Raw genomic sequence first — 13,496 nt, forward strand, 5'->3', positions numbered from 1 at the left:
TGGTCCCATTGGAAAACCATACAGCTCTCTGCACTGGAAACAGCAATTGCCACACAGACATCATTCTTATGGGAGAATATGTCTAGCCAACACAGCTACAGCTAGTGTGTGTGGACTATAGACCATAGACTGTAAAAACATGCCTATACGTACCAATCTGGCTGCATGCACACACAAAGCCCACAAACAGGTAAGAGGTGATGTTGAAAAAAAAAAAAGGCATAAGAAAGGCAATGGATAAAAATATTTAAATGGAGGATATTGTTAAAATGCATTTTTCTTTATGGCAGTGAAGTCTGGGGCCTCTTATTTAAAGTTACTTATTGAAAAGTGGATAAAACCCCAACAGAACAGCTGCATCCTGATTTCTGCAGGCACATTCAGCTTACCAACAGAAGCTCCTCTAAGCTGGCATCCAGGGCAGAGCAGGGCAGGATCCCCAGAAAAGAGCCTGCAAGTTCTGGACTCACCTGGTTCACCCTACTTATCTATCACAATCAATTTAATGGATCAGCTGAATTAATTTGAATTGAGTTTAATTTAAGTGTTATTGCATGTTTATCTAGGGTATTATTTTACTAGGCTACTGCCCTTCAAAAACCATACTGGCTGAAGCCTAATCTGTTCTGTACACCCCAAAACTCACTTTTTCCAAACGTGATAAACTTTGTGCTTTTATTTTGAAGGCTAACTAGCTAATCGTTGCGTCTGGCTTGACGCGCTTTGAGTGGGCGTGGGCGGGCTGGAGCGCTCGTGCCGTTTACCAACAACCCGTCAGCTGTGTCAAACCACACACATAACCAGAATAAGACCTGAAGTAAAGTGAGTTTGCCTTCAAAATTAAAGCGCAAAGTTTGTCATGTTTGAAAAAAGAGAAAGTATTGGTGTGAAAAGTAACAAATCCTTACGTTATACTGTGAAAATGATATTTAAGAAAGCAAGACATACATTTTGATTCACTACAGATTCCCTCTTAAATGAGTTACAGATTACATTCTTAAATCGCCTATTCAGAACAACACCCTTAGTCTTTATTAGGCCTAAAACTAGAGAATTTGTCTCAAAAACTCATAGAACATGTTAGATGAGAAATGTATGTATTTTTTCATGTATGCACATACTGTTATTTGAATTGCACTATTATCTTAACATGGACCATTACAAATGAAAAATGTTTGAAAAAGTTTAGTTTCTTAGGGTTAGGGTTAGGGTTTCATGATTTTCAATAAGCAATGCACTACATTTTATATGGCCTACAGACTGACCAGTCATATATGATTAAAAATACTGTTGTATAAAAACATGAGTAATAACACATATTACAGATAATCTCTTACTACTGCAAAATTGATTACTGCAGTTTCCTTACAGGACATGAATTAAACATCTTAAATCATATCTTAAATCACATTGTTTTCACAGTGGCACTTTCACAAGAGCAGTTAGAGATATTTCTAATTCAGGCCCATAGATGGTGCTACAGGCCAAACAAAACAATTAGAAAGCGTCACCATATATATGCAAAACTTTATGAGATTGAATATTTACAGATAAGCATTAATTACTACCAGTGTACCATCCAATATGCCGTTTTCCTGCACTATGTTGTTGGAGTCATACAGTGTGAACAGTGGGACATGTTAATAACAATTCCATCAAAATTTCTCATGTGATTTGTCTCTGACTGGGTACTGGACTCTTGACTAATTTCTCAAAGTGCTTTGAGTCCACCTCACTTCAAGTCACTGAGTCCAGACTCTTGAACTGGGACACTGAGACTTCCCTCAAGGTTTGCTGGCTTCATTACAGCACCGGTGGTGAAGTCTTCTTTTTTGAACATTTTTTTCAGGGTGGGCCTTGAATTCCAGCCTTGTTTTTTGGCAAACGTGTAAACACATCTGAAGAGATCAGGAAATACCAACATCAGATCAATGTTGGCTGCATCCTCAGCACTGCAAACAGAGAAAGAAATTATTATTCCCAAGTAATGAACATTCAATTCACCAATCCCTGACAGTGGTCGACTTTGTGGATGACCCCAGTTGATTGGTTACCTTGTGTCTTGTCCTACAGTATTTGCTGCATAAGTCTCTGTTCTGACTTTTGTTTGTGGTGTAATTTATCTGGTAACTATTGCTAAACCAATTAATAATAATAATACTAATACCACTACTACTACTACTACTACTACTACTACTACTACTACTAATAATAATAATAATAATAATAATAAACAGAAACAAGTTTACACAAGGTGGGTGTGATATGGACTCTTGTTAGGGTAAGGGGTGGAGGAAGTGTAAGGTTATAGCAACAAACCAATAAAGTGGAGCAACAGTGGAAAGAAAAACATTAAATAAATGTGCAGTGATTTAAAAGATGACACCAACTGTGCCTGCCTGAGCTCCTCCAGGAGACCGCTCCAAAGAGGAGGTCCGGACAAAGGCCTGGTCTACTTTGGTCTAGATTAATGACTAGAAGTCCCCTGTCCAGGGATCTAATATTGCACTTTGACTCATAAGGGGATACAAGGTCAGAGATATAACTTGGGGTAAAACCTATCTGTGCTTTAATAGTGATTAGCAAATAGAGATGGCAATACAGTTTGACTTGGTGGTATGGTTCTACTCTTGGGGATGCTTCCTGCTGCAGTAATACAGCATAACAGCATAGTAATACATAGCATGATAAGTAAGGGAGCATTGCAAATAACCCCCATGGGAATGAACTTAGAAATAAAGACCCTCCAGGGAGCATACAAACAGAGCAGAACCACAGTAGGTGGAGGCTGGGGTGGAGGAGGCTCTTGCAAATAGCAGCAGCCGTAACAGCGGGTGTGAAATACTGCTCTTTCTGAACTGTCTTGTGAAAAAGTTTGAGACATGCAACACTTTATGTCAGCAAGGCTTTAAAAGTTGCATGGCTATCTGAATTTCTAGATTTCAGGGTATAGCTGCGTATTACCAGCATAGCAATAGAAACCGATATTGTCTATGGATAATGTATGAATCATTTGCTGCATTAATGAGGGCAACCTCTGTGCTGTGCATTGTTCTTAAACCAGATTGAAATGTCTCAGATATATGTCAAAAGAATGGACCAAAAACAGAAAAAAGTATAATTTCTAGTTTCATAATTTCCAAATGAATAAGGATGGCTGTCCTGTGACATTTGAAGGTCCTGTATCATTTTAACCTCAGTCTAACTTACTAGTGCTCATGCAGGTTGCGTATGAAGCGCAGTAATCCCAGTGTGTTGTCAGGGTATTTCTTCTTCTTCTTCTTGGCATCCATCTTCTGGACCAACTCTGGAGGCAACTGGAAAATCAATAAAATTACTGATAAAGTGGCTTCCACGGAAATAGAAGTGCAACAACAGTTACGTCGCAGTTACCTTGTTTTTCCACTGACTGAAGAATCCATTTCGGTCCAGTTCACAGATTAGTGTCTGGTCAGCTTCTTCATATTTTGCCACCTCCGCCTGATTACCAATCTTTCTCAAGTATTCTACTCTCCTGAAACAGAGTTGTACTTTAGGCTACATGATTTACAGAACGAACATAACGTAAAACAAATCGGTGGAATTTTGTCGTATCATATTGATCAAAAAATGGTGTTGTAAATAAGCCATGGAAATATGTATACGAAAACAATGAAAGAACAGCCAAGGTAGCATCAAAACTGCATGAAAAAGGCTTGACTTTAAATAATTTTCATTTACATGTCTCATTACAGAGCGAGCAATCGATGTGTTGAACAGACATGCTTTGGGTAGTTTTGGAGGTTATTTTTCAAGTGTCCACTGGCCCTACAGAACTGCATTGAACAGCTATGTATGCTAGCAAGCAGGATATAATAGTGAAGCAAATTACAGGACTTTGGTCAGAATCAATTGGTGTGATGGAAAATATGCTTCTATCTCACCTTTCATTGGACCAGAAGAAGGGATGAGCCAAACATTCCTCCACAGTAGGTCTCTTCTTTGGTTCTCCATTGATCATGTCCTCAATGAGATCCTTTGCAACCACATCTTGAACATGTTCCAGACTGTAGTTCTCTTCATCAATGTTGTACTCACATTTATAGGATTTGCCAAACGGATGGTGTCCTCCAGAGAGGATGTAATAGATCAACATCCCTGCCACCTTAAGAATTGACATAACAATTTAGTAATTACAGAATGATTTTTTACCCAGTCATCAATTAAATGGCTCCAACAGAAAAAAAAAACGAACCTGTATATCAGTGCTCGATTTGTATGGTATATCAGCATCTTCTGTCAAAGTCTCTTTGGCCATCCAGCATTTGGTTCCTGCGCTTCTTGTGTGTAAAGTTGTTTGTCCTTCAGGTAATCGTCGGCTTATGCCAAAATCAGATAATCTTGCCCTCCTCTTAACATCTGCAGGACAAATGGCATAGACAGTAAATTATGTTATACGTTGATCAAAATAAATTCCAATATTGGTGTATACTTTTAAAATTTCAGACAGTGAATTGCATGTTTACTAATTTCTTACCAATCAAGACATTCTGGGGTTTGAGATCCCGGTGGAGAATTTGAGGATTTTGATGATGAAGCACACTTAAACTATGGAGAACCTGATGCACAAGTTCTCTCCTCATTTCAGAGAGACTGTCTTTTGGAAATTCACGGCTGATATATTCTTCCAGGGTGTATTCACATAGCTGAAGAATAAGGTAACCAAAGTTCTCATCCTCTGTAAAGTCAATGTATCGTACAATGGATGAATCATCAAGCTCTGGAAGCCGTAAAAATCCTTCCTCATTCTTCAGCACCTGATAGCTGAATTTAGACATTCTCTTAACTGCGACTTCAGTGCCGTCACTTATTTTCAGACCCAAGAAGACTTCAGTTCCATCACTTCCCTTTGCTATGTGGAATTCCACATCTTTCACATACATGATGCTTCCAACTCTGGTTACTTTCCTTTCATCAGTGTTAAAAAGCTTCTCTAATTTTTCGTTCCACCTCTCACTGATTTTATGCCATTTCTGTGGTTTTGGTGATGGACCAGTGTTTGGGAGGAATGGCTTAACATTTGAACTTTGAACAGAAACCAAAACATGAACTGCTGTTGGGACACTTGCAGCAGACCAAACTTCATAATTTGGCTCCTGTGGCTTTTTTGGCTTTTTCTTCTTTTTCTTCTTCTTTTTCTTGGATCCCGGTAACGCTTTACTGGTTGGTGTAGAATCTTCACATTCTGAGTTTGGTTTGTTGAAATGATTTTGCAATCCTCTAATGATTTCTTTCAGGCTGTTATTACTTTGCATATCTACAGATGTCAGTATATCCTCAGGAACTGAAGTTATTCCCTTTGATGTAAAGATGTCAGCTGCATGTTCAGATGAAAGCAAGTTAGCAAGTATGCCATATGTGTAGACTCTCACATCAGAGGTGTATTCTTTCTTAACAAAAAGAGCGATTGTTGTGCATAATTTCTCAAGGAAAATCTGATTCCATCCATTTTTGACTTCTGTTTTCTGTGTAATCACATAGAGTGTTTCCAGAATAGCTTTCAGTACATCAGGACTTCGTCTTGAGGAAAGTCTTTCCAGCAGTTGGGGGATCATATCCAGTGATATCTCATTTGGTATCTCTCTCATTGTGCAGAAAACTGATTGTAGACTTTGAACAACTGAAGATGTGAAATTTTCCTCTGGAATGTTTGGAAAGCGTTTGACTGCATCCGCAATGTAGGAGTTCAGATTTCCTGTGTCCTTCAGCCATATGATACTACTCTGACGGCATTGTTCGGCATTTGGCCCAGTAACAGTAAAGAGTACTTCACTTATGGTCAGATGGGTCTGAGGATCCTCCTGCAGCATGTGACTGTCAAACATCTTGAAAACTTCTTGTGGTGTTTTCTCTCGTACAGCAATTTGCAGATCGACAAAATGTTTTATTTTGGAACACAATGCATTACCTTTTAATGCAAGGTTATGTATCACTTTGGATATTTTTTTATTGGTTTCAAGATCTTCAGGTTGTAGCATAAGGAATAGTGTTATCTTTGCACCAGCACAGATTAGCTCTTTCACGACATCGTCTCTGTCATGGATGGCAGCAGTATGCAGTGGTGTCCACCTCTGTAGGATGGGATTATCCACTCCATTTGGATTAGCTTTCGCTTTAAGCAATTTCCTCACAAAAACAATTGGAGCTTTGGATATTGAGGCATAATGCAAAGATGTCCACTTATTATTGGAAGCCTGGTTTGGGTCTGCACCCTGACGTAGCAGGAAATCACAAATATATCACAAAAACCTTCTTGTGATTCACAACAGCAGCAATCAAAGGGGAAATGTCATCATTCACCTCTTTGCATGGGTAAAGTTCCTTAATGTCATTGTCCTTTAATGATTTCTTGAACTTTTTGAGTTTGCTGTCAATTATACACTGTATTATAGGATGTGTTTCTCTTGGGATGACTGTAGTCACTTGAAACTGTTGGAAGAAATCCATTTCATCACTTCAGAATAACTGTGGGGTGACAAAATTATGAGGTTAGTGTAACATTTGGTGCCTTTTGAAACTTTAAACTAGCCCAGTTATGCAGCTACTGACAGAAAGAGTTGTCTGTGGCCGCTATTGATAGATGATTGTGATTATCAATATTCATTTGATTATCATTATTCACTTGAGTATCATTATTCATTATATGCTAATTTTCAATGGTAGAGAAGTCATTATGCTATTCATTTTCTGTGATCAAACAGCAACAGGATGTCTACTGAAGTTTACCTCAATGTGACTGAAAGTCTATTTGAACTTTAGCTGAACTGGAACCTCTAGGAATCTCAGGTAGGGGATGAGTAGAGCTGTAGATGCTGTAACTCAGATTTTAGATATTCTATATACTCTGTCACTCTTGTGTTTGAGACTTCATTCTTTAATAAAGATTTGGTTTTAGGCCTATCACTATGTTTCTGCCACCTCTCTAGAATTAAAAAAAGGTTGGCTGCAAGAATAGCCTGGTAAGTTTACCAGTGTGAAATACCTAACACTAAAAATCTGCTGGCATTCAACCACAAACTGTGATTGGTAACAGGATTGTGAGGCTAACATGTCCACCACTGAAAACTGTCCAAAGTCTGTCTTGTATGGTTCTGCTTGAACATACTGGCAGGATGATATGGGCAATTAACACAACAAAAAATAGATAAAGTAAATCTCTGTTGCATTTTCTTATCATCTACCCGAAAATGTGAAATGCCTTGTGTTAGCTCTCAAAGTCCATATTAAAGTAGACACTTGATGACTTCAGTAGCTCTGGCTAAAGTAGCAAATAGATATATATAGAAATATATAGAGATATTTATGATCAGTGGCATTGATTTAACAAACCTTAAGGTGTGGTCCCTGCGTCTAATATCATTTCCCAACATAACTTTCAAACCTGCTTATATTGACTACATTTTTGGGTGCAAGTGATATTATTTGGTCAGTCTGCTAAATTATTAGATGTAGATCACCAAACACACACTGTTCAGTGTGAATACTAGTCCTAAATGCTTCCCTGATGTGATTTCTTTTTAAGATATGGTTTCCAAATATACTTCTCCAAGGTAATCATGTTAGCTCTATTAGAGTGACTTGAGTAAAACTAAAATCATTTTACTTTAAAATACATCCGTATTCTGCGTTGACTTTGAATGTTGTTTGCTAAAACTTAACTACTCCCTATAGCCTTTGATTGGTTATAAAAAATAAATAATAAATCTGAATCTAATGAAAATGAAATTACTGAGGGTTAGGGTTAAAATAGAATAGAATTTATCTTTTTAAATGCATTGGGAAATTGACCAGTATAAAGGCAGAAATGTAATCATTATTTATCATATTTAAATAATCCTATTACATTATAAATGTATTAGACAGCGTATTACAACTCTCATGCAGAATAATAAAAAATACATGACTAGAAGAGTCAAACTGTGATTTTTTTTCGGGTGAATGCAATACGCTTCTGTATGAAACAATAGCTTATAGGCCTATATGTAAGGGGGAAATTAAACTTAGTGTCAAGGTTTACTGTCCACTTTGAGAATGAATTATACCTGTTTTTCAAAAACCGGCACATACCTATACCTAAACTGATGTGGTTTCTAGTGCGTAGCCTCTCTCTTGCTCTCTCTCACACACACGCACGCACGCACGCACACGCACACACACACACACACACACACACACACACACACACACACACCAAGCTCCCCTCTCAGTTAACTCTCAGTTCTTTGTAAAACACTTGACTTCTTGAGTGTTGGACAAACAGGATGTGCCATCTGTCAGTTATTCTCGAAAGTCACTTGAATTTTGCAGAGCAGAAAATCATGTTCTAGCATTTTCAAGGGAAAGATCAGTAATTTTCACATATTTCTTATTGTAAGCTATGGTGGGGGATGTCACTTCCCTGAACTGACAGGCAGCATTATTGTTTCTGTGCCCTTTAACCCATCTCAGAATTTTTCTTACACTGACTTGGAAATCCAGTCCCAACTTCATCAAGGTAATCATGTTAGACCTTTTAGAGAAAGTTACTGACCTCTGCTGGTCATGTGAAAACCATCTAGATGTTGTGAGCGAAACTCATGGCGAAACCGCATCATTGGTGATGGATGACGTGTTTACTGTTGTCTGTTACGGTTTCATTTCATGATTTTTGATGCTTGAGAAGGGAGAAATGGACTTTGACTCACTGACATTCTGCCACAACCCTGAAACAAACCCTGATACACGATGAAACACATCGTAAAATCATATTTGTACACATTTATTTTGATACTCAACAGATTAAGCTTACAGTATATTTTGAGAGTAACATTCAGTATGCTTAAAACAATCGTAAAAAAGAATCTGCATGTGATAAAGCTTGCATATTCCATTTTTTTTCTATGATTGGTAATACCATTGATTTAGTATGAGTAGAAGCACTTTGTCTTGAGACTTCTCAGTTTGTTAGTTGTATCTAAAAAGAATTTGGTGAACATTCTGTTTTGAATGTCATGCTCTTGCAAGCTGCAGTAATATTTTTAAGTTAAGTGCAAAGATTTGTTCTGATTTTTGTGTGATATGACAAACAGGTAGTGGCATTTCAGTCCTCGTTATATGTACACTTTGTAGCTTGTATATCAACATTCAGTATTTTCAAAGAAATGTATGAAAGAAAGGAAAAGCATCTCAACGCAGGTTGATACATTTACATAAACGTCTTTGTTTCCTGCATGTTTGGACAAACAGATGATGTCTTCCATCAAATTTATTTCTTGAGGCCTTTAATCTTCAACTGTTTCAATGACAGACCAATAGTCAAGGTCCCACTATTGGGTTTTTATAAAGACACACATCAGAAGCTGTTTCTTTATACAGAGGGGTATTTTTGTATTAGCTTGAAAACAAATGATAGCTCCCGGCGATCTGAGGTAAACTCCACAGTGAGACAAGTGACGACATGTTCACATTACAATAGCCTACCTTAAAAGTGTTTTAAAATGTCCACTTCCCACCATAAACAAGCAGAAGTAAAACCCTATGCAGACCAATAGTTGTTTTCCATTCCTTTTATCTGAGCTCAATTGATTGTGATTAATACCAATAAAGTTAATCAAGAAAAATACATACCGGGGTTCTTTTGAGGTGCGAGCCCGTGTGATGTGGGTCTGATGAGTGCCCTGCGCGCTCCCTCTACCTGTGCCCGTCACTTCCTGGACACACCTATACATTATACACCCTGTGCACCCAATTACCACCACCAAGTGCCCACAAATATGAATACAAAATATAGGCTATTTGTATAAAATAAATTAGACATAACATAAACAAACATAAAGAATACTGTATTGATATGGTAAACTTACCATATCAAAGTATACTGTCCTCTCTCTCTCTCTCTCTCTCTCTCTCTCTCTCTCTCTCTCTCTCTCTCTCTCTCTCTCTCTGTCTCTCTCTCTCTCTCCATTATATTCTGTTCTGCCAAGTTACTGCAGGTTGGATTGGTTGAGGTTGGCAGGGAGAGTTAGGGTGAGTCATGGAGAGGCATCTGAAGATTTTTCAATGTGATAAAGCAGAATAGTACAAGCACCAGCATATAACTAATAACAATGATTCTGTCATCTGTGCCTACAGGTATAAAACTCTGTCTCAGATGTTGTTTCAGCGTCTCTCACTGATTCTCATGTGGAACCATGTCTGTGTATCAAGAGGAGAGGATGGGAGGTGGGAGTGTCTGGTGGGTTTGGGGTTACATGGCATGAAAATGTAAGGAAACACATTCTTGACAAAAACGGGTTACTGAAGAGAAAAACAAAAAATACACTTTATCCTGCACTCCATGTTACTGTGAGGACATGGGCTGCAGTACCTCTTCAAACCATTTGGTAACCTTGTAATTAGCAGCAGCAGTGCTTCTTGTAAAACACGTGACTTTATGAGTGTTGGGCAAACACAATATGTTTCTATCTGACTTACTATCAAGAATTATATGAATTTTTCCTGTAGTTGATAAGCTATGAATCAGCTTTATTGGCACGACAGGAAAGAGACCTATGTTGCCTAAGCAATACAGTGGTTCAGTTGTAGTAACATTGCAAACATTAACCAACCAATAATATATGAATATCAACAATTATAACAACAACAATATAATCAAAAGCCATTTATCAACAATTAAATTAAATTCAGGCATTTAACACACGTGGTGAACAAAGTGTCGCAGCAGAGATTTGTAACTAGCTCTTCTCTCTGAGGTTGTGGCATTCTGATACAAACTTTGCTGCTAGTGGCATGGATTTATCAAATGATAACTTCTGTTCTTGTGGGAGGAAACCAAAGTTTAGGATTATTATTTCAAATTTGGGATAATACGCTTCTCTAATTATTTGATATTTTGGGCAGGACAGCAGGAAATGTGTCTCAGTTTTTACCTCCTGTCGATCACAACGATCTAATCTTTGTTCTCTTGGCTTCCAAGATTTTGAGTGTCTCCCTTTTTCAATTTCTAATTTCTAATCACAAATCCTATATTATGAAAGTATTTTTCTTTCTTTTAATGCAGGGAGCTGAAGATAATTTTCCACTTTAATCTCTCTGTCTAGTTGTTATGATTTCGGTTCTCCAGTGTTTTGTATAGTTTGATTTTAAGAGGTGGTCAATTTGTTTAATTTGGGACTTGAACCTGGGCTTCTTTGGATCATGGTCCTGATTAATGCTAGTGAGCTGTTCAGCAAGTTGGCTAAAATGGTCTGCATTTGTGGAAAGATTATTATTAAAAATGCTTTGTATTGAATTAAGTTGTGATCTGACTCTCTCAACATTATATTTTGTTCTGCCAAGTTACTGAACAGGTTGGATTGGTTGAGGTTGGGCAGGGAGAGTTAGGGTGAGGCATGGAGAGGCATCTGAAGATTTTTCAATGTGATAAAGCAGAATAATATAAGCACCAGCATATAGCTAATTACAATGATTCTGTCATCTGTGCCGACTGTATATTGGTATAAAACTCTGTCTCAGATGTTGTTTCAGCGTCTCTCACTGATTCTCATGTGGAACCATGTCTGTGTATCAAGAGGAGAGGATGGGAGGTGGGAGTGTCTGGTGGGTTTGGGGTTACATGGCATGAAAATGTAAGGAAACACATTTGTGACAAAAATGAGATACTGAAGAGAAAACCAAAAAATACACTGTATCCTGCACTCCATGTTACTGTGAGGACATGGGCTGCAGTACCTCTTCAAACCATTTGGTAACCTTGTAATTAGCAGCAGCAGTGCTTCTTGTAAAACACGTGACTTCCATGAGTGCTGGGCGGGATATGTTTCCATCTGACTTACTGTCAAGAATTATATGAATTTTTCCTGTAGTTGATAAACTATGATTGGGAACAGGATTGTGAAGCTAACATGTTCACCACTGACCCTAACCCTAACCATGTATTTTTGTCTAAGAAGGCTTCAGCTATAACCAGTCTTCAATATCTAATTTCCTAAAACAACAAACCACTGCTTGATATTTTACTGAAATATAATCTATAGCACCTACGGTAACAAATTCAAGTAAACAACTACACTCTAAGGACTGGGCTCTCAGCTACTATAATTAAAGGTTTGTGCTTTCAAGACATTTCCCTGTATGTAAAAAGCAAAGGGGTGTGATAGATTATCACGGCCAGAAGGGGGCATGGTAGGCCCATCACAACACAGTACCCCAGTGCAGATAAGGCAACATACTGTACATTACCACAGGGTATGAGGACATGAGGTAAGTGGTACATGGATGAGCAACCACACTCCTTACTACCTCAGCTGCCCCAAATCTTAAGCAGAGGTAGACAAACTGAGTAATATTATCTGTCTCTCAGGTCCTGGTGTATACTTTTTTCTTGTATAAAACAATAAGCACATTAAATTGATTGCAAAATACATCCAAGAACAGCACAAATTCTATTTCAAATCTTTCCACACACTGGAATGTGAGCTGGATTTTTAGGACAACACAAACTGCCTTGTCCGATTGTCCACTCTCTTGACTTGATTCCTTCACAGCCTTTCCAAAGTGGTCGGACCTCTGAAAGCCTGAGAGGCCATGAGAATAGATAACAGGACAAGGCCCATGAGACAAAGTCAAGCTCAAGAACCTAAAAGGATTCCAAACACTGCTTGGCCCAGCTCTGTTATTAATGACAGAAAAACTACATAGGAATTGATACTTAACAGTTCATTATATCCCTTCCCTCCCTCTCTTTTCCCTTCAAAAATGTGACTTTTTAGTGGAAGACGTTGGATGCAGAAGGGGCAATAAGGCAATAAGAAGTCTGGAGCCTCTTATTTAAAGTTACTTATTGAAAAGTGGATAAAACCCCAACAGAACAGCTGCATCCTGATTTCTGCAGGCACATTCAGCTTACCAATAGAAGCTCCTCTAAGCTGACATCCAGGGCAGAGCAGGGCAGGATCCTGAGAAAAGATCCTGCAAGTTCTGGACTCACCTGGTTCATCCTACTTATCTATCACAATCAATTTAATGAAACAGCTAAATTAATTTGAATTGAGTTTATTCATATTTCATTGTTATTGCATGTTTATTTAGGCTATTATTTTACTACTGCCCTTCAAAAACCATAGCGGTTGAAGCCTAGTCTGTTCTGTACACCCCAAACTCACTTTTTCCAAACGTGATAAACTTTGTGCTTATATTTTGAAGGCCAACCCACTAATGGTTCAGTCTGGCTTGACACGGTTTGCGTGGATGTGGGCGGGCTGGAGTGCAGTTCACCAAGAACCCCTCAGCTGCGTCAAACCACACAGACATAACCAGAATGAGACCTGAAGTAGCCAAAGCGAGTTTGCCTTCAAAATTAAAGCGAAGAGTTTACCATGTTTGAAAAAAGAGAAAGTATTGGTGTGAAAAGCACCAAATCATTATGTTACACTGTGAAAATGATATTTAGGAAAAGGCAAGACAACATATTCCCTATT

General features: G+C 38.2%; 1 protein-coding gene across 3 annotated transcripts; it reads right to left on the reverse strand.

The window, feature by feature from the left end:
- Positions 1–1,119: 1,119 nt before the first annotated feature.
- Positions 1,120–9,750, reverse strand: LOC139932716 (uncharacterized). Of its 3 annotated transcripts, none has more exons than XM_078291615.1 (6): positions 9,646–9,750; positions 4,235–4,398; positions 3,924–4,144; positions 3,394–3,514; positions 3,211–3,317; positions 1,120–1,952 (listed from the first exon to the last, which is right to left on the reverse strand). In XM_078291615.1, the coding sequence occupies exons 2-6, from the start codon at positions 4,295–4,297 to the stop codon at positions 1,733–1,735; spliced, it is 732 nt and encodes a 243-aa protein (XP_078147741.1). In that variant the 5' UTR covers positions 4,298–4,398; positions 9,646–9,750; the 3' UTR covers positions 1,120–1,732. The 3 variants fall into 3 exon arrangements, with proteins under 3 accessions (XP_078147741.1, XP_071782680.2, XP_078147740.1); XM_071926579.2 differs by lacking the exon at positions 9,646–9,750 and adding an exon at positions 4,517–6,237; XM_078291614.1 differs by lacking the exons at positions 3,394–3,514; positions 9,646–9,750 and adding an exon at positions 4,517–6,260.
- Between the last annotated feature and the right edge of the window lie 3,746 nt (positions 9,751–13,496).

The sequence above is a fragment of the Centroberyx gerrardi genome, chromosome 23 (genome assembly GCF_048128805.1).
Source record: "Centroberyx gerrardi isolate f3 chromosome 23, fCenGer3.hap1.cur.20231027, whole genome shotgun sequence".
Classification (NCBI taxonomy): domain Eukaryota; kingdom Metazoa; phylum Chordata; class Actinopteri; order Beryciformes; family Berycidae; genus Centroberyx; species Centroberyx gerrardi.

What these genes read in the sequence shown, in the direction of transcription:
- LOC139932716 (XM_071926579.2), bottom strand. Translation starts at nt 6,017, where the DNA reads ATGCTACAACCTGAAGATCTTGAAACCAATAAAAAAATATCCAAAGTG. An exon ending in AATCGAGCACTGATATACAG is followed by an intron (nt 4,145 to 4,234) that starts GTTCGTTTTTTT and finishes TCAATTCTTAAG; the next exon opens with GTGGCAGGGATGTTGATCTA. An exon ending in TCAGTCAGTGGAAAAACAAG is followed by an intron (nt 3,318 to 3,393) that starts GTAACTGCGACG and finishes TTGATTTTCCAG; the next exon opens with TTGCCTCCAGAGTTGGTCCA.